Raw genomic sequence first — 27,003 nt, 5'->3', positions numbered from 1 at the left:
ACTGGAATAGAAACCCACCAAACAGAACCAAATCTGGGTGAATTGAGAGGAGACAATAGCTGCGTAGGAGGCGGGGCTTTTAATGCTGACTGGCATAGAAACTGACCAATCAGAACCAAATATGTGTGAATTGCGAGGAGCCAATGGCTGCCTAGGAGGCAGAGCGTTTGACACTGACTGGCATAGAAACCGACCAAACAGAACCAAATTGGCTGGCAGAGGAGGCCAGTTGGGGGTGAGATCAGGCCATTAGGGGAAGGAAGTTGGGGGTGAGATCAGGCTGGCAGGAGAGGGAAGTTGGGGGAGACCAGGTAAGCAAAGGAGAGCAATTGGGGGCCATCAGGCCATTAGGGGAGGGCAGTTGGGGGCGAGATCAGGCTAGCAGGGGAGGGCAATTGGGGCAATCGGACTGGCAGGGAAGCAGTTAGGTGTTAATCAGGCCAATAGGGGAGCTGCTAGGGGGCGATTAGACTATCAGAGTGGTTAGAGGCAATCAGGCAGGTAGGGATCAGGCCTAAACCAGCAGTCGGACATCTCTTGAGGGTTCCCAGATTGGGGAGGGTGCAGGCTGGGCTGAGGGACACCCTACCCATGCACAAACTTTGTGCACGGGTCTCTAGTATTTCTATATAGACTTTCCAGTATCACATACTATCTAATAAATGAGTAATATGCAAATTAACCACCACTCTGCTACCCCCACAAGCCACACCCACAAGCCAATCAGGAGCGAGTATGCAAATTAGCCTCCAACCAAGATGACTGCAGCCACAAAGCAAGCAGGAGGGAGGCTTGGGTTTCCCTGGTGATGGAGGAAGCCAAGCTTTCCACACACCCTGGCTCAGGCCTTCACTCAAGGCTACAAAGTTTCAATTATAGAAGATAAATAAATCCCAGATACCAGGGCCTCCACTTGGGTCGCCAGGGGGTGTGGTTGGTCTGCAAACCATCACAGGCCCCTTGCCCAGGCAACCCCATGCCCCAAGGGAACCCCTACCCTGATCCAGGACACCCTTCAGGGCAAACCAGCTGACCCCCACTCATGTACCAGGCCTTTATACTATCTAATAAAAGAGTAATGCAGATTGACCATCACTTCAACACACAAGATGGCTGCCCCCATATGGTCAAAGATCCTGCCCCCATGTGGACACAAGATGGCCATCACAAGATGGCCAGCAGGGGAGGGCAGTTGGGAGGCACCAGGCCTGCAAGGGAGGGCAATTAGGGGTGATCAGGCTGGCAGAGGAGAAAAGTTGGGGGTGACCAGGTCTGCAGGGGAGGGCAGTTTGGGGGGACCCAGGCCTGCAGGGAAGAGCAGTTGGGGGTGACCAGGCCTGCAGGGGAGGGCAGTTAGGGGCAAAGAGGCTGTCAGTGGAGCAGTTAGGCATCAATCAGACTGGAGTAGTTAGGGGGTGATCAGGCTGGCAGGCAGAAGTGGTTAGGGGCAATCAGGAAGGCAAGCAGGTGAGCAGTTGGGAGCTAGCAATCCTGGATTGTGAGAGGGATGTCTGACTGCCACCTAAACAGTCGGACATCCCTGGAGGGGTCCCAGATTGGTGAGGGTGCAGGTTGGGCTGAGGGACACCACCCTCCATGCACAAATGTCGTGCACCGGACCTCTAGTACAATATATAAAATTAAAATGATTTTTAGTATATTCTTACAAAAATATTCTGTCCTATCTAGTTTTCCCAGCACCTATTCTGTGCCACAGTTTCCTCTTTTCTGTCCATCATGTATGATAGTGGAAAGTTAATATATCATTGGCTTACAGGTAAACAATGACTTCACCAGGGTATTGCTTCACCTCTGGGGTTCTTAGGTTCCTTTTCCATAAAATAAGGCACTACAGAGGATGGCTGTGGATAATAACTAAAAAACATGAAATGTAATAACATAACATCTGGTACATAGTAGCTATTTAACACTGTTAGCCTCCTCACTCCTCCTTCTTTTCTTTATTACTGTTTTTAGTTCCCAATATTCATCTGTTCATCCCATCCCTGAGATTATCTGAGTGAAGTTTGCTCTTGAGGAACAAATTAGGAAAGTGGAAAAGTAGATAAGAACTAGCCACTAGTGCCATCCATGTTCCTCTTGTTTGAAGGAATTGGGAAGGAAGAAATGCCACTTCAGTCTTGGAAGGTACACTTGGGACTTCAGCACACTCTCTCTGATTTCCTCGGATCTCACTCCCTCACCAGTGAAGAAGAGTTCTCTCAACAAGATGCATGAAGGATATTATCAGCCCAGGGTAGCTTATCAGCAGTTTGCTTACATTTAAAGCAAGTATAACAAAACTGTCCACCCAGTGGTAATTCTATTATTGGGACCAAATGCTAAAAAAAAAAAAAAAAAAAAAAAAGTTATTAAGAGGATTCAGTTTCCATAAAAATGTATTGCTAATGAGAAAATAATGTTACTTTATCTGCTACTATGGTATTTTGGTCATGCAAAAATAACAAAAACATGGTGAGCAGTTGCATGGACTTATAGATACTACTTGTACCATAAAATTGAAGTTGTAAATCCCTAGGGAAGACAGAGATGTTGATACATAATCCTGCATGGATCCTCCTGCTTAAACTGAGATGGATTTTTAGAAAAACTAGGCTTCATTTTAAATTGTCTTTTAATTAGGGAGTAAAAATTCCTTTTTTTTTTTTTAAAAAAAATTTATGGTCAATGCTTGTTCTTCATTGCCAGTCACCTATGAAATACTATGTTTCATGTTGTTACAGAAGTTTACATATATCAAAAAGTATATATTAATGATCTTGAATTTTTTAGAACAAAAACCTTAGGACTTTCATGTGTTCATGTATTCATTATTATGCAAAAAGTAAGCATTGTGAATTTAAAAAATATATGCTTCAGTGCTTCCTAGGAAGAATAATTTCAAGTATTTTTAAAATGCAACCAAGATAATAATGAACTACAAGGATGGCATTGGGAATAGCCAGTTTTTCTTTGCGTCAGTGACAGCTACGAAATAACTATACCTTATTTCCTACCCTTTCCTTCCCAGAGCATAACCAAAGTTCCTAAGTTCCATACTCTGCTTTTCGTTCTTTCTCCATTTTTGTTTCATTCTCTCCCCATGAACAAATAATTACTGCCAGGTGTCTGGCTTGAATACATGGTTTATGGCAGGGAAGTCCCCAATGTTGGACTATTAAAACAAAAGCACACAGGCAAAGTGGCTGACAGCATCCTGATCAGATAGCAAGCAGTGCTGGATCTGAGCTTGACAAATGGACCTAACAGACATTTAATATTCCAGTGTAGTGCTAAATATGTCTACCATTCTTCTGGCATACCAGAGTTGCTAGTTCTTAGATTCCTTTCACCTCCCACAGAGGATGCCCTGGAACAGAAAGACTCTGATCAAATCCCAAATAAGAATGGAAAGGGAACAACAGGATTTAGGGAGGTCTTCTTTTCTTTTTCTACAATTATGCTGACTTGAAGACTTTTAAACTTGCCTACTACTCTTGCATAATTTCTTAAAGAGGTTCACAATTGCCTTCAAAGGGAGTATGTTTTATTGCAGACCTTAGAGACATTCATTAATCTGTCCATTTACCCATTGGGATAGTTACCAAAGACAGGCTGCTTCTCAGAATTGGGCCAGCAAAAATTCCCCCAGGGAAAGATGTTAGGGCTGACAACCTTAAGAGAACCACAGTAATAAGAATTGAGGTCCTAATTTAAGATCTGTTAAACTGTTTATTGAGAGTTTTTCATTATTAGGTCTATAAATCTCAGAGCAGGTTATGTTTCAGTTTGAGTTAGCCAAATGTAAGAACTACTTGGCCAAAAGCTTCTTTTTCAAAGAACTTTATTCATTCATCTTCAGGCTCAGCATTCAATAACATATTTTCTATGGACTTTTTTTTTCTCTTAACATCACATAATATTAAATAGGAAAAATGGGGGGTGGGAGGAGTGTTCCTAACTACTTCCTTATGAATCCTCACTTAGGGTCAAATTAAATCACTTGCACTTTCCTTAAACACAAATTCTGATTCCTGGTCTCCCACATGTGGGCAGAGACCCTTCTGCAAAGCCCTCCCCAGTCTCTATATGCGAGAATCCCACCATTTTTTAAAGCCCACCTAAATGTCTCCTCCTCTGTGTGGTCTGCTGTCATCACCCCAGTCAAAAATAATATAACTCCCCTAACATTGAGTTTGTGTCTGTTTTGAGACACCCTTTCACATAAAGCTTATATTACAAGCTTTTGCATAACTTTTCTATTGTATCTGTGCAGCCTGGCCACAGACAATACCTTGGCATGAACTTGCATCTTTACAATGATTCTTGGCAGTGTCCTAAATGTAATAGGTACTTCATAAGAATTCTTCTTCATGGTGATTAAAAACTGAGGAAGTAGGAAAATTAAAGAATAGATATTTAACAGATATGCATATCCCAATCTTATCTGTAAGAGCTCTCAGCTTCCCACTGCAGAGGGTCAGAAGTCTAGTCACTCTAGTGTATTCACTCCCGTGTTCAAGCACTTGAGGTTCAATTTCACTGGAAGAGCTTCATTTCTTTTAATGTAGCGTGGTAATTTATACCCAGCAGCTTGTGTTTATCCAAAGTAGTTTTTCACTTAGGATGTTTATCACACCCATCTTTCACCTAGCTGCAGGGAGAAAGAATGTGCTTTCTCTAGCTTTAACAGCCTAGAAGATTCCCTATGCGTGGGGGTTATTTTTCTCCTACCGCCATTTCTCTTCCCTTTCTCTTTTTCTTTTAGCTCTTGTAGTGAGTGCTGCTTCGCGGTGCCCAGTCAGCTCTGAGGCCGGGAGTCCTTGCAGCTGCTTCAGCCGGCGCCCGGGAGCTGCGGTGGGGCTCCGGCTCCTCTCTCCTCCGATTGGCTCCCGCGGTCACGTGGGGCCGGGGCGGGATTGGGAGCCCGGCTTCTGGCACTCCCTTTCCTTTTTAAATATCGCCTGGTCCCCGGAGCTCTGCGGGCTGGCGCCTCGCCTCTGAGACTGGGGGTGGACGGAAACAGCCGGGGCAGGCTAAGGTGGCAGAAGGAAATCTGCCGAGATGTTGGGTCAGGGGCCCAGGACCCCAGCTTCAGGCTGCTACTACCTAAATGCCATGACAGCCGAGGGCCAGGAGATGTTCTTGCGATTTGATCAGACTGCGAGGCGCTCTCCTTACAGGATGAGCCGGATTCTAGCGCGCCATCAGCTAGTGACTAAAATTCAACAAGGTGAGTTGCCGGTAGTGGAAGGCTGTTGCTGATTCTGATTTCTGTTGGCTCAATTTCATGCTAACTCAGTTTTGTAAATTATTGATTTCACTTTAAAGTATGTGGATTTATTCTATGCCACGTTGCACGTAACTTTTAGAAATAACTCCAGGCTGCAGTTTTAAGCAAACAGTAACAGCATTTAGCTGCCACAAAAAACTTCCCGGTAGGACAGCGAATCATAAAACTCCAAAACTTACATTGTGTTTACAGAATACATGAGACAGGCTTACTCACTGTGCATTTTAGGAGCTTTTCTGCAGGTTCCTCGCACTCTGTCACATTTGAAACTTGGATACTTGTTTATTTAAATCAGTAGGGCAAGGGGTTATTCACTTCCACCCTGCTCAGGTTCTTAAGAACACTCTTAATGGCAGGGAAAGTTAGAATTCCAGTCTTAAGGGCACGAGATTGGTAATCAGGTTCACATTTCTGCCTCTTTGTATGTTTGTCAGTGGTTGTCACTGATTTGTTAATATATATATATATATATATTTTTTTTTCTGGTAAAGGATAAATGTGTCCTCTAACCTCAAAACAAGTCTTGTGACCTGTGCACAGAAGCATTGGCTTTCTGTATTGATTACGTGCTGCTGGTTGTTCCTTTTTATTCCGAGGGAGTGGGGGTGGGTAATCAACAGCCTGGACATCAATAAAACTCATCATTCTCCAAAAATATCTTAAAACATGCGCCTAATCTTAGGATAGGTCTGTAGAAACAAGACAGATGGACCTTCCTAGGAAGTCCCTAACTGGTGCACACTTGTCCAGTAAGTTTATGAAGTTTATGACCACCTCCCTCCTCTAAAAACATAAATAAATAAAAGAAACAAATTATTTTCGAGAGCCATTGTACAAACAAATTCCACTTAAAATAGTTTAAGAGTATATTGAATTTTAAAGGGGAAGTTGGGGTTTGTAATCGTGAAAATCTTATTGTTATGTTTCCAAAAGGAACAATATGAATTCTAGTGAGCAGCATTTGATGAGATTGTTTCCTTGGAAATTAGGATTTGTTTGTAAAGGGCCAGGAACTGGTTATGTGTGAAGGATACTGGTCCTACATACCGCTCTAATTTCAGGAAGGATATTATGTCATTCCATAAACTTTGTGTGCAGGTCTTGATTGAATAGAAACAAAAGTAATTATTTCCCTGTGGCTCGACTTAAAAATATATTAGGCTTAGAATAAAAACCATTTTTGTTTTAAAGATTTCTGACAATGATGTTTTACCAGATGCTGTCATCATTAGGGACATAGGGGTCTGGTAAATGTTTGATAATGATTTATATTCCATGTTCTGTAAAAATTGCTCAGCATGCATATAAAGTGTATTATATTAGAAACATTGCATAGAAATAGTTTGAAATTGTTTTGAAAATCTCTTTAAATATGTTTACAATAATTAATTTCACTAAAAATTATTTATGTTTTTTTTTGGTATAAAGATTATTTTTTCATTGAGGACTTAAAGTTATGAACATATTCATGTTTCAATGTATTTCAATTTATTTTATATTAAAAAAAGTCCTTATAGGTAAGTACTATTATTATACCCATTTTAAAGGTGAGAAAACAGGCATATATTATAGAATTCAAGTAATTTCTCTGAGGTTACATAGTAAGAGCTGATATTTGACTATACTTCTAGAGCCCATGTTCTAAAATACACTACACTGTTTTTTAGTTTTTATAATGAGTATTAAAGTATTGAACCTATGGTTGATTTTTTGGATTATATACCTGGTAATATCCCAAAAACTTTTCAATTATCTGTACTCAGTATTACAGAGTCTGACTTGGTCACTCACTATGAAATTTCCACTCAGGTTTTACTTCTCTAGTGGAAACGAAATGCTATGTATTTTACTTTCCTTGAACTGTTAGTACCCAAAAGGGTATGATACCAAGTTATTTTACTAATGACCTATAATCATTAAATTAATGCTTATCAAGCACATATTAACTTAATGACATTGTTTTTTGTTTTTGTGTGTATTTTACATATTGAAATGACAGCCACAATGACAGTAAAATTGTTTGTGTTATTCTGTTATAGATCTTTCAAGGAAGATTTAGCATTATATGAATATAATTTGGGGCATTGTTACTTGTGATCTTTCATGGCTATTCAGAACAATACAAACAAGAGTAAATTGCTCCCCACTGACCTCAGTGCAGTGAGATAATCATTGAATGGCATGGACATGATTCAACAGCAGATACACTCATAGGAAGGAAAAACAAGGAGCAGAAATAAAGGAATCTTTGATGATGCATAGGATCAGAATTAGTTGCCCAAACACAGGATGAATCTAAACTTGCTCACTTTAGGGTATGCTCCAAAATCTATAGACATAACTTCTCTAGCCTTCTTTTTAGATCTAAAGTTTTATGTCCAGTTAAGAAAAGTAGAGATGTTTAAAATAGAGTGTTGTTTGCAGAATAAGAGTTTATCATAAGTCATACTGCCAATAAGTCCTACCCCACAATCTTGTTGAATCAATGGGAAATTGTTGTAGGGAGAGAGAATGGATATAATAATGGTCCTTATTTCTCTCACTGACAGGCATTTGGAAATGAACTAGAGGGAGGACACTGAGGAGGTGGAGGAAAAGCATTTTAGGCCAGAATAGGGGGTCTTATGTCATTGATGGTTATGATTTACTTGTTAGACACATCCACATGCTATTTGATCTATCCAGATCTAAGCAGATATTTAAATGTGATTACTTAAAAAATTATCATGCTACTAAACTTTTAAAATAATTTATATGTGTAAAACAGCATGACATGAACCAGATTGCAGTAAAGTCTACTGAAGAACAAAGAAAGGAGACAGGGATGCAGGTTCTATTGAGACACTCCCTCATTCTGTTACTGTGGCAAGTTTCAGAACTTCACTGGGCCTTTGTTTTTTGATGAGAAATTAAAATGGTTGAATTATGATTGCTCAAGTTTATTCTGGTTCTCTCTGTAGTTGAGTTAGTAACTCCTTGAATAAGTGTGTGTAAAACAGGGAAATTTCAACCTGAAGTTACAGAAGCTGAAAAGGAAATAAAAGCAGTTTTGTAATGTGGAATAAATCTATGTTTTATAATTTTTCTAACCTGTCAAGGAAATGGTAAAGTGAAAATCAAGTTTTAGTTCTACCTGTGCCACTATTTAATTGTGTCATCTGGGGCAGGCCACAACTTCTCTAGGCATTCTTTCCTTCTTCCATAAAATAGAAGGTTTAGATTAAATAAGTGTGAAGTCATCTCTCAAATTCTAGGATTCTGTCATAGCTAATACCTAATTTTAATAACTAAAATTTAGGTATTTTTTAAGAGAAAAACAACTCTTATTTATGGTTTGTTAATTATGTCATTTAACATCTACCTGAACATTTTTTTGATATATGTTTAATGCTCTTATTATCAATGTAATAGGAAAGTTAAGGATGTCCAGTCTTGTGGACTACTTAGATGTCAGTATATCCTATGATTATAAAGAAACTTGCAGAAACCTTTGCTTCTCTGGAGTCCAGGACTATAAAATAGAGTTATTGTGATGCCTGGCCTATTGTGAAGACTGTCGGGACTAGAGACTGTCCATGTATGTTCATCCCCATTCTCACACACACACACACACACACACACACACACACACACCACAATAAAGCAGATATTTACACACACACACAAATCCTATTTTTAAATATACATTCAGAATGTAGAAAATTTCACTACTAAAAGAATTAGTGAAAGTTAGACTTGCATTTTCATGGACTTTTTATCTGAGACTATTTTTAAAGATAGCCCCTGAGTTGAAACTAGAGTAGAATAAACTGCCATTTTGATTTTTCCAGGAATGGAAATGGGCATTAGTGATACATCCTCTCTCATTACTTCATCAAGCCAAATGGCATTTTGGGAATTTACTCAATCTAAGTGATGGTATTACTAAATCCTGCATATTGTCGGCTGAAATTAAGTAATCATTTGTTCTTTTGTAATTGATCTTTCTCTTTAGTTCATTGTTAACCCACTATTTTCAGAAATGAAGGGTTATTATGCTGGTAGAAAGGTAGATGGAATACAGGAAACAGGGTGAGAAAGCATTTGTCATGTATTGCTCAAGTTCTTAAAAAAAAAAAAAACAGTCAGAAATTCACATTTCATGAATCAGAGCCTTTCTCTGTTCAGTGCTGTGACTGAAGGGTTGGTACATAAGGGATACTGTTTAACCAAAGTTACAGGAAAATCTATTAAATGAACTAAGTTAAAAACTTTGGAGAACGTTTTAAAAAATTATCACATGGTAAAAATGTTAGCAATCAAGAAATAAGTACTGAAAGGGAATTAGCAAAGAGCAATATGCTCATACATATACAAAAATTGAGATATTTACTTGAACAAAATTATGACTTCAATACCTGCACATCACTGCTTTTATTAGGTCTGATTTTATAAACACATCCCAGATGCAACCAGTTGCCAAATACAGATATTTGAACATTGGTTTAAGTGAACAAAGGTTCATTTTTTCTCAAGTCTTATTTCCCCTCTTATAGTCAGAGTTTTAATCCTTAGTAAATTGTAAGCACTGGTAAACTCATATAGTTTACTCATTTTCTTAGCAATTTAATTATGGGCTAATTTTAATACACGAGTGAATAATAAAAAAAAATCTCCATTACTGGTCTGAACAGTAACAATTGATGACCCAAACAAATTTAGAAAGAGAGAAAATTACAATGGGTTTTGGTAAACCTCTTATATAAAAGGAAATGAACAGGTAAGAGCATGGTGTGAGACTAGGGGTGAGGGTACAAGAAGATAGGAAAATCTAACCAGATAATTGCATACCAGATATTTAAATGAAATAAGGCTCATGTAAAAATCATTTTCTGTCTCTTTAGGGGCAATTGAATATGGTTTTGTTGTGAATAAAGACATTATATATTAATTTACATTATACCTCATTATCTAAAGGATTTGAAAAGAATATCAATATCTACATCTATATCTATATATCTATATGTCTATATGTCTATATATCTATATCTATATCTATATCTATATCTATATCTATATCTATATCTATATCTATCATCTATATCTATCTATACAATTCAGTTTAAAAAGGTAAATCTGATGAATAGAAAAATGTAGGTTAATTAATAAGATAGAACTAGAAAGCTATTCTATCTAATAAAAGAGTAACATGCAAATTAACCATCACTCTGCTACCCCCACAAGCCATGCCCACTAGCCAATCAGAAGCGATTATGCAAATTAACCCAACCAAGATGGCTGCATCCATGGAGAGAGCAGGAGGGAGGCTTGGATTTCCCTGGCAATGGAGAAAGCCAAGCTTTCTGCACACCCTGGCTGGCCCAGGCCTCCGCTTAAGGCTACAAAGTTTCTATTATAGAAGATAAATCCTAACAAAAATGGTGGCAGCCATGGAGCTGGAGAGAGCAGGCTAGGGTTGCCCCTGGTGATGAAGGAAGCCAAGCTTTCTACCTGCCCTGGCTGGCCTAGGCCTCCACTCCAAGCTATAAAGTTTCAATTATAGAAGGTGAATAAACCCCAACAGAAATGGCTACCACCACAGAGTGAACAGAGGCTTGGCTCCACTCCAGGCTACAAAGTTTCAATTGTAGAAGATAAATATATCTTAGATACCAGGGCCTCTGCTTGGGTGACCAGGGGGCATGGCTGGCCTGCAAACCATCACAGGCTCCTCACCCAGGCCACCCCATGCCTCAAGGGAACCCCTACCCTGATCTGGGACACCCTTCAGGGCAACCAGCTGGCCCCATCCATGCACCAAGCCTCTATCCTATCTAATAAAAGAATAATATGCAGATTGACCATCACTTCAATACAAAAGATCAAGATAGCTGCCCCCATATGGTCAAAGATCCTGCCCCCATGTGGACACAAGATGGCCACCACAAGATGGCCAGCAGGGTAGGACAGTTGGGAGGGAGCAGGCCTGCAAGGGAGGACAGTTAGGGGTGACCAGGCCGGCAATGGAGAGAAGTTGGGGAAAAACAGGCTAGCAGTGGAGCAGTTAGACATCAATCAGGCTAGAAGGGGAGTGGTTAGGGGGTGATCAGGCTGGCAAGCAGAAGTGGTTAAGGGCAATCAGGAAGGCAGGCAGGTGAGCAGTTGGGAGACAGCAGTCCTGGATTGTGAGAGGGATCCCAGATTGGAGAGGGTGCAGGCAGGGCTGAGGGACTTCCTCCTCCTCCCCCTTCCCCCCCTGTGCATGAATTTCATGCACCGGGCCTCTAGTCTATATAATAAAAGCCTAAGCGACCATTATGATGGAATGACCAGAACGACTGGTCACTATGATGTGCACTAACCATCAAGGGGCTCAACACAGAAGCTGCCCCCTGGTGGTCAGTGTGCTCCCACAGGAGGACTGTCATTCAGCCAGAAGCTGGGCTCACAGCTGACAAGCACAGCTGCGGTGGCAGAAGCCTCTCACACCTCTGAGGCAGCATTAAGGAGCAGCAAGCTGAGTGGTAAGGAGCAGCGAGCAGGCGAGCAATAAGGAGTGAGGGGTCCTGTACTGCAAGAGGGCACAGGCTGGGCTGAGGGACCACCACCCCACCCCCACCCCCAGTGCAGGAAATTTGGTGCACTGGGCTTCTAGTATTACATAAATGTATAAAACATAAGGCCCTGAATAATTATCAAAAGTGGGCTGCAAATTTAGCTTGAACTTTCCTAATCTAAGCAAAAAGGAAAGTATAGTCAGGGGGAGAGTTGCCATGTCCATAAGGTCAAAACATAACAGCACAGCCTTTCCTTGGACTTTATTTTTGGGAGAATTTTCTACCAAAAAACTTCATATAGGAGAACAGTTTTTCATGCTAACCTTGTAAAGGGCCCATGCATAGTGGATGGTGCTCTTAAACACTCCTATAGTGAGTTCACAGCAAGTCTTTGGTGGCATCCTGCTGCGATGGAAGTGGAGGCAGAACAACAAATTATAACTCGGTGAAAATGGGGGAAGGGGTTGTGGATCAACACAAAAAGGTTCAGTATTTAATTCTCTAATTCTCTGGCTCAATCTAGAAATAACATAGAGATTATCTACAGACAATTTTCCTAGGTCTCCTTCAGAGAACAGGAGTCCTGTTAGGCATTCAGGAGGAAAATGTTTCTGCAGTTAAACAATTTGGGGTAGTGCTGCATCCTCTTCTGCTTCTTGGAGATTCACACTGGTGAAAGGCTCAGAGAAATCCTGCAGATCGTTTCAACCAGTATATTTCATCATGAAACGATTTATTCACTGGATATCAGAAGTGACATCTTGTAAGACCAATGTTCCCCGAGGAGCACATTTTTAAAAGGCTGATTGAGCGAAGTGCAGAGCCTGCGGTTTATCTTGGTATTCTGAGCATTTTTCTTGTATGGATTGGGCAGTAGGTAGTTTGAGGTATTTTGAGAGTAACGTTGCAAGTATTCAGTGGCTTCCACTCCAAATACTTAAAAAAAAAAAAAAATCAACTGGTAGAGGCAGGATGAACATCCTTTTTATGCAAATTAAAAACCCAAATAAGATTCTAACCTGATTAGGTGGTTGCTTCACATTTGCCAGGCAGAAAACTGAAGGACTAGGTGTAAGGACAGAGTTAATAATTATTAACAAGAATACAACCCATCTTCAAATAACTCTACAAGTGAGGACCTGCTGGCTTGAAGAAATAAATTATTGCCTTTTAGCTCTAGATCTGTATAAGCTATGATAACGCTGAAGTCCTAGGTGAGTTCTAAAGCTAATTCAGAGTAGTTCAATATTGCTGGCAAGAGCAGAGACTGCCCCACAAAGAAAGGAACGGGAAAGTTTCCAGGTGTCTCTGATTGAGGTGATGTGGGATATGTACTCCCTGAAACTCAGGCATCTGTGGGTGGCTCAGAGTCAATTTTTGACTTCATGTTTCAAACATATTCTTGGAACATAAACTTTCTCTCAGTATGAAAGATTAAAGTGAACTGACAGGTAATAGTTATTTTAATTAGTAAAATCTGTTTTGTTCAGTTGTATAAGCAACTTATAAGTTTTCCAGGAATACTGCAAACACGATGTTAGGTATTTTTCCTCCTGCTGTCAAGGAGAATACATTCATGTTTACATTATGATGATGCTTTTTGAGAAAAATCCACAAAATATCAAAAAGCTATCACAGAATGCATTAGCCATCTGTCTATTGCAAATGCTCATGGCGTAAAGTCACACAGGGCCACGACAATCACTATGGAATGGTATAGTCTAGGGCAGGACAGAGACACAGTTACCCTGGACATTTATATACTGTTGTTTAAAAAGACATGAGTTCTCTCTCTTCCCCCCTCTCTCACTGGAAACTTGGGATCTAAAGGAATTTAAATGGAGTGGTTAGAAAATAACTTAAATTACAGAACATGGTAATGCTGTTAGAAAAAGGAAATCGATATAAGTAAAAAAGCCATGGTGACAGGGCTGAGGCAGAGGCAGTTAGGGGTGATCAGGCCAGCAGAAGGAGCAGTTAGGGGGATCAGGCTGGCAGAGGAGAGCAGTTAGGGGAATCAGGGCAGCAGGCAGGTAAGCGGTTAGGAGCTAGCGGTCCCAGATTGCAAGAGGGATTTCATGTACCGGGCCTCTAGTGCTCAGTATAAGAAAAAAAAATTATATATATGTAATATAATATATAAAACAAGCATCCATGTACATATGGCCCTTCAAGGTACAGTAGTACCTCTTATCTGTTGTTTCACTTTCTGTGATTTCAGTTAACTGCAGTCAACCATGCAACCATGATCTGAAAGTATTAAATGGAAAATTCCAGAATTAAACAAGTTGTAAATTTTAAATTGCACACTGTTCTGAGTAGCATGATTAAATCTTGCATGATTCTACTCAATCCCTCTGGGAATTTGAATCCTACCACCATCCAGCATTTCCACGTCTACATGTTGCCTGCCTAATAGTAGCCTTTTCGGTTATTGAATCTACTGTCTCACAGTATTGCAATGCTTGTGCTCAAGTAACCTTTATTTTACTTAATAATAGCCTCAAAATGTAAGAGTAGTGATGCTGGCAATTCGGATATGCCAAAGAGAGGGCTTCATTTAAGTGAAAAATTGAGTATAGCACAATAAGACATTTGAAAAATAAAGACTACAGTCATATAATTTCATTACAGTGTATTGTCATAATTGTTCTATTTTATTATTAGTTATTGTTGTTAACCTCTTATTGTGCCTGATTTATAAATTAAACTTTATTATAATATGTATGTACAGGGAAAAACAGTAAAGTTGGCCCTCTGTGATTCTACATCCATGGATTTAACCAATTGCAATAAAAATATCCAGAAAAAAATGTTACATTGTTGCTGATACGTACTATGTGCTTAGACCAGTGGTCGGCAAACTCATTAGTCAACAGAGCCATATATCAACAGTACAACGATTGAATTTTCTTTTGAGAGCTGAAAACCGACTTTTGCGCATGGGCCACGAAGTTTCAATTGCACTGTACATGCGAGCCCGCACCTGGTATTTTGTGGAAGAACCACACTCAAGGGGCCAAAGAGCTGCATGTGGCTTGTGAGCCACGGTTTGCCAACCACTAGTTTACACCAATCCTTTTTTTTTTTTCCCCATTATTCCCTAAACAATACAGTGTGACAACTATATATTTACATTGTTTTAGGTATTATAGATAATTTAGAGATGACTTAAAGTTTATGGAAGGATGTGCAAATGTGGCATTTTCTTTTTTTCTTGTTCTTTTCTTTTTTCTTTTTTAAAAATAAATCTTTATTGTTCAGATTATTACAGTTGTTCCTCTCCTTCCCCCTCCCCCCATAACTCCCCTCCACCCGGTTCCCACCCACCCTCTGCCCTTACCACCCCCCACTGTCCTCATCCATAGGTGTACTATTTTTGTCCAGTCTCTTCCCATACCCCCCATAGCCCTTTCCCCCCAATAATTGTAAGTCCACTCCCTTTCTATGCCCCTGGTTCTATTATATTTATCAGTTTATTCTGTTCATCAGATTTTTTATTCACTTGATTTTTAGATTCACTTGTTGATAGATATGTATTTGTTGTTCTTAATTTTTATCTTTACCTTTTTCTTCTTCAAGAATACCTTTCAGCATTTCATATAATACTGGTTTGGTGGTGGTGAACTCCTTTTGCTTTTTCTTATCTGTGAAGCTCTTTATCTGACTTTCAATTCTGAATGATAGCTTTGCTGGATAAAGTAGGAACCCCTATGGCATTTTATATTAGGGACTTGAGCATCCACAGATTTTGGTGGAAGAGTCCTGGAATTACCAAGGGACAACTGTACACATAGGGTACAGTCCTATACTAAGTTTCAGAGATTGTCTGGGGGGGTCTTAGAAGGTATCCCCCTCATATAGAGGGAACCACTGTACTGTATCATCAAACGAAGAGTAAATTATGTACTTACTCTATACACAGTTTATTAAGACCAGCATACATGCTGGCACATTTTTTGGGGTCCTCAAAAAGTAAATAGAACTTGAAACCAGAGGACTTTTTGTGTTTGTTGTTTGTTTTAAAGCTTACACTGTAATGAAAGCCATTCTTGTTCCCAATTGTCATTTTCTATGAACAGCTGTTACTCTTTTTGGCCGCCCTGAAGTGACCTGAAATGATGGGTTTAGGCCAAGTTTTAACTCACATAAACAGCAAAGCCTGCTGATCCCCACCCTCAATCAATAAAAGAGGCAGCAAGTGTTCCTAGCTCTTGGAATCATTGGTAGTGACCCCTCAAGCTAAGGGAAGGCGGCAGAGCTGGAGGAAAGGGGGCTGAGCTCTCTGGGGCCCAGTGCAAGGCCAGAGGGGAATCTGTGCGGGTGGAAGGGTGGGAACAAGCCTCATTAACTGGGTACAGAAGGTTATATCTATGTGTCTGTTGCTGATCTCTATATCTGAATTTCTCTCCCAAATTGTTATTTTCTAAACTGACAGGTTAACTTTGACATCTGCGTTAATTTTGTGGAATTTTTCCAGTATTATAGTAGTCTTTATGTAGAGGAATTAATACAATAGAAATTCTGTAAAATGTAAACTTTCTAATGCTCAGCTGTGAATTAAAAAACCAAGCATTCCATTTCTCAAACTAATTCAAGCAAATCATTTGAGAAAGTTTCATTGCCTATTTCTCTAAGGATTCTATTCCTTTAAAATTGAGAAATATTCTTCATGATTATTAAATTCCTCAGCTAGGAAAGAGTACAGCCAGGCTGGTGTGGCTCAACAGTTGAGCATCAATCCAGGAACCAAGAGGTCATAGATTTGATTCCTGGTCAGGGACATACCTAGGTTGTGGGCTTAATCCCCAGTAGGGACCATGCAGGAGGCAGCCAATAGATGATGTTCCTCTCTCATCGATGTTTCCACCTCTCTATTTCTCTCCCTTCCTCTCTCTCTAAAATCAACAAAAACATATACAAAATTATATTTAAAAGAATACATATGAATATGATCCTTAGAATTTGTTGAAATTTGTTCTTAGATTTGAATGGATTAAATAAACATGGATATTTTTCTTAGTTATTTATGGAATATATATATAATTTTAGGTCCCCTTCTATTTAGGATGTCTCCCACAAAGAATAGAAATGTCTGTTAGTACAGCCTTTACACATCATAACTTAAATGTGAACCTTAAACTTTGTAAAAGCCTTGTTTTATAGGATTAAATATTTGATGTCTGCATATGGCATCCTGGAGATCCTGAAAAACTATTTTGATAGAAATTCCTGCGGGTCAATGGGGAAAAAAAAGGGGGACATCTGTAATACTTTCAGCAATAAAGAGAAATTAAAAAAAAAAAAAAAGTAATTCCTCTCCTGACATACCATAGTAGTGCGTGACTGTGGAGGAAGTCCCTGCGCATTGTCTTTGATACATGTGTAAGGTCAGCACCTTCGGAAGCTTTGTCTCCCACAATCTGTCTTTCTGAGTCCTGACAAATGCATATGCAAATTTTCCTATTTGAAATGTTTATAATCTCGTTAATCTGAGTCATTCCTTTATAACCACTTTCATTTGGTTTTGCTAAACGGAAAAGTATACTTACCTGAGTGGGCTCTATAAATAAGTACAAACTCAGTTGATACAATAAGGAAACTTAGCAGTGAGTAAGGCAGTTGTAAAACATTAACTAATTGGTAGAATAGAGGTGGTTTCAGAGTCCAAAATTTTCCTTTCTCCTCTCTATTTAGAGCACACTTACTTCCTCACTTTGTTTTACAACATAATTTCTGACAAAACCATTATTTCTTTTTGTTTCACCTAAGGTTTCTCCAGTGACTTTGTCTCCTCCTGTCTTTGGTTACTCTAGCAGGGCTGGTCCTGCACACTGCAGCTCCAGTTCTGTGAAGTTTATTGATTTGTTCCATACTGCAGGAATGACGTGGATGTGACATGAGTTCTTCAGCTCATGGACTATCAGTCATGCTTTCTTCCGGCTGCTTGTGTCTGTGTAGCTATCCCCAAAGGTGTGTGTGTGGAGAGGGAAGGGCATGCCTCCTGGGCTCAGAGAGAATATTTCCACTGAGTCACCCAAGTGAAAAGAAAAGTGAAAGGTGGGGTTTGTCATGGAGAGGCAGGTTGTCAACATAGTTTAATAATATTTATATGCATTAGATAAAATATTTTCAGTTGGGGATTGGTGCTTTGACTTTTTATAAATTTTGTGCCACAAATTTAGCTTTTGAAACATTTTAGCCAAAACCGGTTTGGCTCAGTGGATAGAGTGTCGGCTTGCGGACTGAAGGGTCTCAGGTTCGATTCCAGTCAAGGGCATGTACCTTGGTTGTGGGCACATCCCCAGTGGCAGGTCTGCAGGAGGCAGCTGATAGATGTTCCTCTCTCATTGATTTCTGACTCTCTGTCCCTCTCTCTTCCTCTCTGTAAATATTTCAAAAAAAGAAAAGAAAAGAGAAACATTTTAAAAATATAAAGTATAAAGTAAAATAGTGTACTTATTGCTACTCTTATTGAAGGCTTTCTATTATGTACCAGGGACTATTTTCAGCACTATATGTATTGTTATTTTATTTAACTTTCACAGCGTCTCAAGAGTTAAGTTTGCTCATAGTAGGGCCTAATACCCATGATATTCATTTGCAAATGAATAAGCAAAGGCTGGAGAAGTTAAATTACTTTCCCAAAGTCTCCCAGCAAGTAGGTGGCAGGACTGGGCTTTGAACTCAAGGCTGTGTGATTCTGGAGCCTACATTATTCACCACTGTGCAACCCATCACCCTGACAATTATAAGTAGACATGTCTATCTGAAACCAAGGCAAGCTGATTTGTCATTTCAGATCTGGTTGCTTCTCTCTCCCCCACCAGCCCTTCAAGTTATTGGAGGATTTCATTGTGTCTCTAACATAAGCAGCAACTCTGTGTGATCATCCTATACACTGAGGACCCTCCCACTGCCCTCTTTATCAAGGACTCGCTGTCCAAAGTCAACATCAAGGCAACGGCATTGTGGTCTTTGGCGGGGAATCTAGCAGAACAGGCAGAACAGAGGATAAGGTTGGATTCCTCACCCCAATCTTTTCCCTGCTTCACATGCTGCCCTCCTTCCCAGAAAGTCTTCTGCCAAGTTTTCCCAGGTTTCTTAGGACCCATGGAGCTCAGTATCCCACTGGACCTTCAGAGTGGATCTTGCAGACAAGGAGGAGGGAAAGAAGTGAGGTGGAAATTAAGTCACACCTGTTGTCCTCTGGACTCTGGATCTTGAGCTCATCTGTTCTTCAGCAGAACGAAAGCATGTATTAAATTAGGGTCTCCATGTCCAGAGAGAAGTCCTGGATAGAGTTTTTCTCTCTCTCCAGATTTTACAATTTTCACCTCAGTCACAGCTGAGTTCTGCAGACCAAAATAGTCCTAGTTGTACTTTGCACTTGTAGCTAGAGAACAGTAGCCAGTCAGAAGAAAATATCAGTGTTCTGCCAACTTCTGCTGTTTGTGAAATTCTGCCAGAAGCAAAACAGGATCAAAAATAATAAACAGACCTCCTCCTTTACTGAATGACTGCTATTTACAAAAAGAGATTGATGAATTGACTGTGCTTGTGTGAGCGCTCAGTGGAGGCAATTTTTAAGGAGAAAAAGTTAATTTTTTTTGTGCTCAGTTGCATATGAGTTGAGATTTTTCAGAAATAATTGGGTTTTCAGAGAAACAACCGATAGCATAGATAGTGTTCCTTCTCCAATACAAATGGCCTAAATGGTGGGTGAAATACCTGACACATAAATTACATGTAGCTGTAAAACTTTCCCAAGGAAAATGAATATTGAAAACAAAAATAACATGAGTCTTAAGTAGAATGGTAATGTTACCAGTAGAAAGAGAAACCTAGCCTGTACTGCAAGCTCAGGGAACTAGAAGGCGAGAGGCCTGGATTCTAGGTCACTTTTTTCTATCAAATGGGAATAATATCAGCTTTTGCTACTCAGTGACATAGTAAAGTAAAAAACAAATTGGTATCAGGTCAGCTAAAATGGAAGGCATGGTGCTCAATTCTGGCATGGCTAAGCAGTGCTAGGGTACATGGTGGGAATCATTGGGCTGGCTCACATAAGCACTGTACAAAGCAATACCCAGCACCTCAGTTGGACACAAAATACCACATTTGCTCGACTTCCTTGAATAATAGTTTATATCACTCCTCAAGGATATGGAAATAATGTTCCTCTCTTTTGGCTTAATCTTGTTTGATAGTTTTGATAATCAATTTTATTTTTATTCCAAATAGACAAATTCAACTAATATTTAGGTTTCTTTTCTATTTTCTTTTTATATATTTGACTAGAGGCCTAGTGCATGAAATTTGTGCACGGGGGAGGGGCAGGGTGATGTCCTTCGGCCTGGCCTGCACCCTCTACAATCTGGGACCCCGCAAAGGATATCCTACTGCTGATTTATAGGAATCAGGCCTAAACCAGCAATCGGACATCCCTCTCACAATCCAGGACTGCTGGCTCCTAACCGTTCACCTGCCTGCCTGCCTGATTGCCCCTAACCACTCTGCCTGCCGGCTTGCTTGCCCCGAACTGCCCCCTGCCTCTAGCCTGCTTGCCCCCAACTGCCTTCCATTCCAGCCTGATCACCCCCAACTGCCTCCTGTGCCAGTGTGCTTGCCCCAACTGCATCACTTGCTGGCCTGCTTACTCCCAACTGCCCCTGCCCCTGATGGCCTGCTCACCTTTCCTCCCCACTGGCCTGCTTGCCCTCAACTGCCCCCCTGCTGGCCTGCTTACTCCAACTCCCCCACCCCCTTCTGTCCTGATCACCTCCAACTGACCCTCACTGATGGCCTGCTTACACCCAATTGGCCCCTCTGCTGATCTGCTTACCCCCAATGGCCCTTCCCCCCACCAGCCTGATCACCCACAACTGGTGTCCCATCCTGGCCTGATCACCCACAACTGCCCTCCCCTCTTGGCCTCTAATTACCTCTACCTTGGCTCTGCCACCATGGCTTTGTCCAGAAGAATGTCCGTAAGGTCTTCCAGTCTAATTAGCATATTACCCTTTTATTAGTATAGATAGAGGCCTGGTGCATGGGTGGGAGCCAGCTGGTTTGCCCTGAAGGGTGGGGATTCCTTTGGGGTGTGGGGCAGCCTGGGCGAGGGACCTGAAAACAGCCCTCAGCTCTCCACCCAGGCCAGCCATGCCCCCATGGCGTGAGGGTCCCCGCTTGGGGGGTGGGCATGGCCAGCCTGGATGGAGAGCTGAGGGCTGTTTTCAGGCTGGCCACAACCCCCGGTTATCCAGGCTCCCAGCCCCTCCTTTTTTTTTTTTTTTTCCAGCACCTCCTTGAGTGGAGGCTAGGGCTGGCTAGAAGCAGGTATCTGGGATTTATTTATCTTCTAAAATTGAAACTTTGTAGCCTTGAGCGGAGGCAAGGGCCTGCCAGGACCAGCTAGGGTGGGTGGGAAGCTTGGCTTCCTCCATTGCCAGGGGCAGCCCGAGCCTCCTGCTCACTCCAGCTCTGTGCAGCCGCCATTTTTGTTGGGCTAATTTGCATACTCGTTCCTGATTGGCTGGTGGTGTAGTGGAGTGTTTCTCTTTTATTAGTGTAGATGTGCTAAAATGTTTCTCTTTTATTAGTGTAGATGTGAATCTCTATATTTAGTTAAGCTCATTTCAAACTCCTGTTTTTCCTCTTATATTTCTTTTTTTCTGAGGTGTCAAGAATTTTACTTTGTATTTTTACTCAGTTAATAAGTACTTTTTCACCCTTAATGAATAATTTCCCATAATTATAAGCAGAATTAAACCTTCTAAAGTGAAAGATACTATGTTATAGACTTTGACAAGTTAGAGTGTTGTAGGTCAGAGCTTTCAGAGTTATGAATTTCCAGTATTAATTGGGCTTCTTTCCTAAGGCCAATAGTGTGGATAGTTACTCCTGCAGGCAGGATAGCCTGGCGTAGCTGTCTAGCTGGAGGCCTCCAAGAACTTACTGTGGTCATGGGGATTGTCTGGGTAGGAGGGGATTGACAGACTTGATGTCACTTTACCCAGGTATCTGATAAAGGAAAGATGTGTCCAATGCTTTCCTGCTTCCTTGCCCAGCACAGTCTGATCAGGAAAGTCTTAAGAAAGTAAGCTGAAATGAACACAGACTTTATAAACATACTAGAGGTCCAGTGCATGAAAATTTGTGCACTTGGGGGGTCCCTTTAGCCCAGCCTGCACCCTCTTGCAGTCTGGGACCCCTCAGGGTATGTTTGATGGCTTAGTCCCACACCCTGGGGAATTGGGCCTATGCTAGCAGTCAGACATCCCTCTGGCAGCCCAGGAGCCCTTGGGGGGTGTCCACCTGCTGGCTTAGGCCTATGCTATTAGCCAGACATCCTTAGCTGTGGCAGCTGTGCTTAGCTGTGGCAGCACTGGCCAGCCATGAGCCAGCTTCTGGCTAAGCGGCACTCCTCCTTTGGAAGTGCACTGACCACCAGGGGGCAGCTCCTGCATTGAGCGTCTGCCATCTGGTGATCAGTGCACGTCATAGCGACTGGTCGTTCCACTGTTAGGGTCAATTTGCATATTACCCTTTTATTATATAGGATCCCTTTAAAATGTTTGACACTTGTTTGATAGTTTTGATATCAGTTTAAATATATTTTTTTATTGATTTTTTTTTTTTTTTTTTTTTTTACAGAGAGGAAGGGAGAGAGATAGAGAGCTAGTAACGTCGATGAGAGAGAGAAACATCGACCAGCTGCCTCTTGCACACCCCCTACTGGGGATGTGCCTGCAACTAATGGACATGCCCTTGACCAGAATCGAACCTGGGACCTTTCAGTTCGCAGACCGACGCTCTACCACTGAGCCAAACCGACTTCGGCTGATATCAGTTTAATTTTTAAAAAAATGTTTGATTGTGCTGATGTTGGTGGTTTCCAGGAGAAGGGACAGCTACTAAGATGAGACTTATGGAAAATCTTTGAACATTGCTAAGCGTTCTGTATATTTGGTTATTATTTGGAAAGCCTGGATGTCTTGAATGAAGGGGCATTAGAGTGGGAAATGTGAATGAAGAGGAAAGGGGGCTTGTTTAATGGAAGACTATTCAAGCACATGGACTGGCTTGCTGAAACTTCTGACTCCAGCAAACGTGGAACCTTAAGACTTGATTGACTTCTTTCTTGCACATGAGGATGAGACTAAATTCTCTCTGCCCCACACACATGCTGCTCTGAGTTTCTCTGCAACCCTCTGCTTAGCAAGAATACACTTCTTATTTGTAGCTGGCTCTTCTCAGTGCCCAGCCATTTACTTAAATTACCATGTTTTGTGATTGATTTTAATAATTTGATATGGCAGTTATGAAGCCTTCATTTCAGATCCTTTATTTATCAGAGAAAGAATCTTTCAGACATTTTTTCTTTGGCTCTGAGGCCCTGCATTTTCTGAAGCTTGTAGCTTATAGATGCAATGTGCATTGCTTAAAAACATGGGCTTTGGTGTTATCTGGACATGGGTTCAAATCCTAGCTCCAGCTCTGATTAGTTGTGTGAACTTAAGCAAGTTTTATGACCTCTTTAAGCCTGTTGTCTCATCTAAAGTAGGAATAAAAATAATAACATTATGAAATGAAGTGTTGTCACACATGCAAAGTGCATAGCACAGAATCAAGTACTTACTCAAGGCTCAATATATATAATCTTAAAGAAAGAACACTAAAGATTAACAGTATGGCCCATTACATTGTGTATTAAGCACTTGTGGGGAAGATGAAAAGTACCCATATTCAGGTAATTACATAAGATGGAAGCAAAGGAAGAACCGCAGTCATAATGCATCTCAAATTAGAATATCTGAAGTTTCCTCAGACAAGAAAAAGTATACAAGGGCTGCCTAGAAACTATGCCATTTTAAACAAGGATTTCCTTCTGTAACCGGTTTGGCTCAGTGGATAGAGCTTCAGCCTGCAGACTGAAGGGTCCCGGGTTCTATTCCGGTCAAGGGCATGTACCTTGGTTGCAGGCACATCCCCAGTGGGGGGTGTGCAGGAGGCAGCTGGTCGATGTTTCTCTCTCATTGATGTTTCTAACTCTCTATCCCTCTCCCTTCCTCTGTGTAAAAAAAATCAATAAAATATATATTTAAAAAAAAAAAAGGATTTTCCTAATCAAATGGAATTTATCTCTGAAAGTAGACAGCTGTCACACATTGGATATAAAAGAAAATATTTTTAGTCCTTAAACTAATGAAACCATCCCCCATAAATCCAGAGTATAAACTTCAACCCTGGCTTGAATTTGAGGGGAAAATATCTAACTCCTAATCTTTCAAGTCTAACTTCCTCAAATGAAGCATCATTAAAACATTTGCCTCAGCAGGGCAATCAATTGGGAACTCATAATACATTCTGTTAACTACTCTTGTAAGATGTGGTAATATAAGCACAGAGGAAGCCTAGTGCCCCATCTTCACCCCACCCTCAAGTTTGTAGCCTGCTCTAAAGCATTGAACAAAAGAGACAGCACGAGTAGCCAGACAAGATATCTTAAATTCCCTTGGCTTCTTTTCAAAGACAGCCTTTTAAGTCTTCTGTTTTACTAAGTTTTGCTAAAATCAGAACATTGATCTCAACTTTGTTGTAATCTATTCAGCTGGTTTACAGAGTGAAGTGCAGCCATTGCTTTCTGTTTTGCATGGAAGAACATGGTCATTAACTCATACTATCACTGCTTGGGAACCTACTCTGTGCCAGGGGCTATTAGGTACTTGGGATATACTAGTAACAACACATTAGAGCACAATCTACCCCACAGTTTAATGGGGTTCACTTAGAACAGGTGCCATGGAGTGTTATAGTTGGGGGATGGGTATCATCCAGGAAGAGTGGTGTCTAATTGTAGCTTTAGCTGTTGCTTTGTTGTTGTGGTGGTGGTGGTGATGGTCCATTGCTTTAGCTTCCATCCCTTGAGCAGAAAGTACCCTTGCCTGCTATTACTGGCTGGCAATTCTTACTAGCTGTGTGTGGGAACCCTGAGATTAAGACTTTATCAACTTTTGCCTCATCAGTTTGCCATGTGTTTTCCTCAGAATTGGAATAACTAGGCTCTAGTTATCCAAGAACATGGAACTTTCTCTGTGTAGTGAAAAGTATATTGCTGCTCTCCTCTGTCATGTAAAATCAGGGTCCACAATCCACAGAAAGCTGCCCTGCCTGTTAACACAGTTGCATTAGCGTTGTGGTTTCCCTGAAGGGTTAAGATGGTGAGGAATTTAAGAGAGGCTAAATTTTAGAAATGAATGTCACTTTTTCGGCATTGGTTATACCAGTGGAAAACCTAACCAAGTCAATATTTCAACACATATTTATTCAAAGTCGATTGTGTGCCATATCTTTGCTGGTATTGGGCATGATACAAAATGTAAAATATGATCACTACTCTCAAAGAGATTAAAATCAAGTGAAATATTATAAGATGTGTAAACTGTCATTACAATCAGCCATTCAAGAAAATATATGGTCGGTGACTAATAGGCTATCAAACACAGGCGTTCAGAAGAGTGAACTTGTCAGGAGGACAATAAGGTAAGAAAAAAGACCACTGGGCCTGAGCTATGTAAAGTGACTGTATTTCCACTGTGCAAAAGTCAGAGGGAGTTATTTTAAGCATGACAACAGAATGAGCTGAAAATCATGATCTCAATGATTAAGAATGTAGTTCAAATGTGGTGAAATGTGGGTGTTATAGGAAGAGTAGATGGTACAGTTGAACAGGAGTTGAGGCCAGACTGCAGTGAATTTGAAATTTATTTGCTAAATAATAGGGAATTACTGAGTCTTTGAGAAGAGAAGTAATAGGATGAAAACAGTAGTTTAGGAAGATGAATGAATGAACATGTGTTTGAAGTAGTCAGACTGAATGTAGAGATAGTCATTGAGCATATATTTTGTCTAGGCCCTATCTGAACATGATAAATAATTACCTCACTTAACCCTCACAATAGTTGGTACCACTAATGTTTCCATTTTAAGAGTTAAGAAATGGAGGTTCAGAGAGGTTAAAGTAACTTTTTCAAGTTAAACCCAATTAATTAGTAGAGACAGCCACTGAACCCAGGGCTATCTGACTCTTGTTTTCTTCTACAGCTCAAGGCCTCCCCTTATACTAGTAGTTCTTGTTATGGTTGTTAGAGTGCTAACCAAAAATATTGTGAGGAGTAAGGATTTTAACTATGACAATAAAAAAAATGATAAATATAGGACTTAGCTGCATAACGTTTCAGAATGCAGAATACTTATATACTTTATAAAATTTAAATGTTTTCAATTACTAGATTGTCTGTTTATGCTCCCCCCCCCACTCACTATGATAAGAATACATTCATTTGAATATGTTAATATACCTTCTATTATAGATATGTATTCTACTCAGAAACACCTATTCAGTGATTTGTTATCAGTAATGGGTACTCAGTAAAGTCTGGGTCACCTTACAACAGAAGTTTCACTGGGTTGTAATTAAATTACATAATGTAACTATATAGATTTTCCTTCTGCTTTAGGCATGATCCCTTAAAAATCTATTGGTAATAAATAAAATTAAATACTAATATTAAATGATTTAAAGCACAAGACATTACCAATTAATTTGAATGATTTCACATTTTTTAAAAGGGTTTTCTAAGAGTGTAATATACCCAAATACACATATAATTTAGCGACTGATTATAGAAATGTGAATGAGCCAAAACACTAGTTAAACTGGACCAACTGTCTGCAATAGTTTGAAACCACAACATTAATCTGTAGAGCACATGTGTCAAACACAAGGCCCGCGGGCCAAATCCAGCCCGCCAGGCCTTGCAATGTGGCCCGCACCGCGCTGTCATCACTGCACTCCGCTGTCAGTTTATGACATTGTCAGTTTATGACTGTTCAGTAAACCATTCGGCCCGCAATTTAGGCTGGATTTTAGATTTTGGCCCCTTCTCTGATTGAGTTCGACACCCCTACTGTAGAGGAACCTAACATATAAATGTCTCTATAGGACACCTATGCTTTTTGTTTATTCCAAATTCTTAGTCATTATTTTACCAGGAAAAAGAATTTCAAATGTGAATTCTTCCAGAAGTAATTTAAAGATTTAAATATTTAATGAAATGTGAAATTGAAAATATTTTCTTCAGACAGGTGTTCCACTGTTATTTTATAAGG

At 40.4% G+C, this 27,003-nt stretch overlaps 1 protein-coding gene across 2 annotated transcripts in view; it reads left to right on the top strand.

Moving 5' to 3' along the window:
• Window positions 1-27,003, top strand: part of STARD13 (StAR related lipid transfer domain containing 13) — a 241,330-nt gene that overhangs the window by 48,668 nt on the left and 165,659 nt on the right. The window contains exon 1 of one of the 2 annotated variants that reach the window (XM_084879322.1): window positions 4,968-5,233. The exons of the other annotated variant lie outside the window; for it this stretch is intronic. Coding sequence (XP_084735448.1) covers window positions 5,065-5,233 — 169 coding nt within the window. The 5' untranslated portion in view covers window positions 4,968-5,064. Of the gene's footprint in view, window positions 1-4,967; window positions 5,234-27,003 lie in introns of those variants that run through there. 2 annotated transcript variants of the gene reach the window in all.

This window comes from Pipistrellus hanaki, assembly GCF_964339955.1.
Source record: "Pipistrellus hanaki genome assembly, chromosome: 3".
NCBI lineage: Eukaryota > Metazoa > Chordata > Mammalia > Chiroptera > Vespertilionidae > Pipistrellus > Pipistrellus hanaki.
The sequence above is the reverse complement of the archived record's forward strand: the minus strand, read 5'-3'. Positions and strand labels throughout refer to the sequence as shown.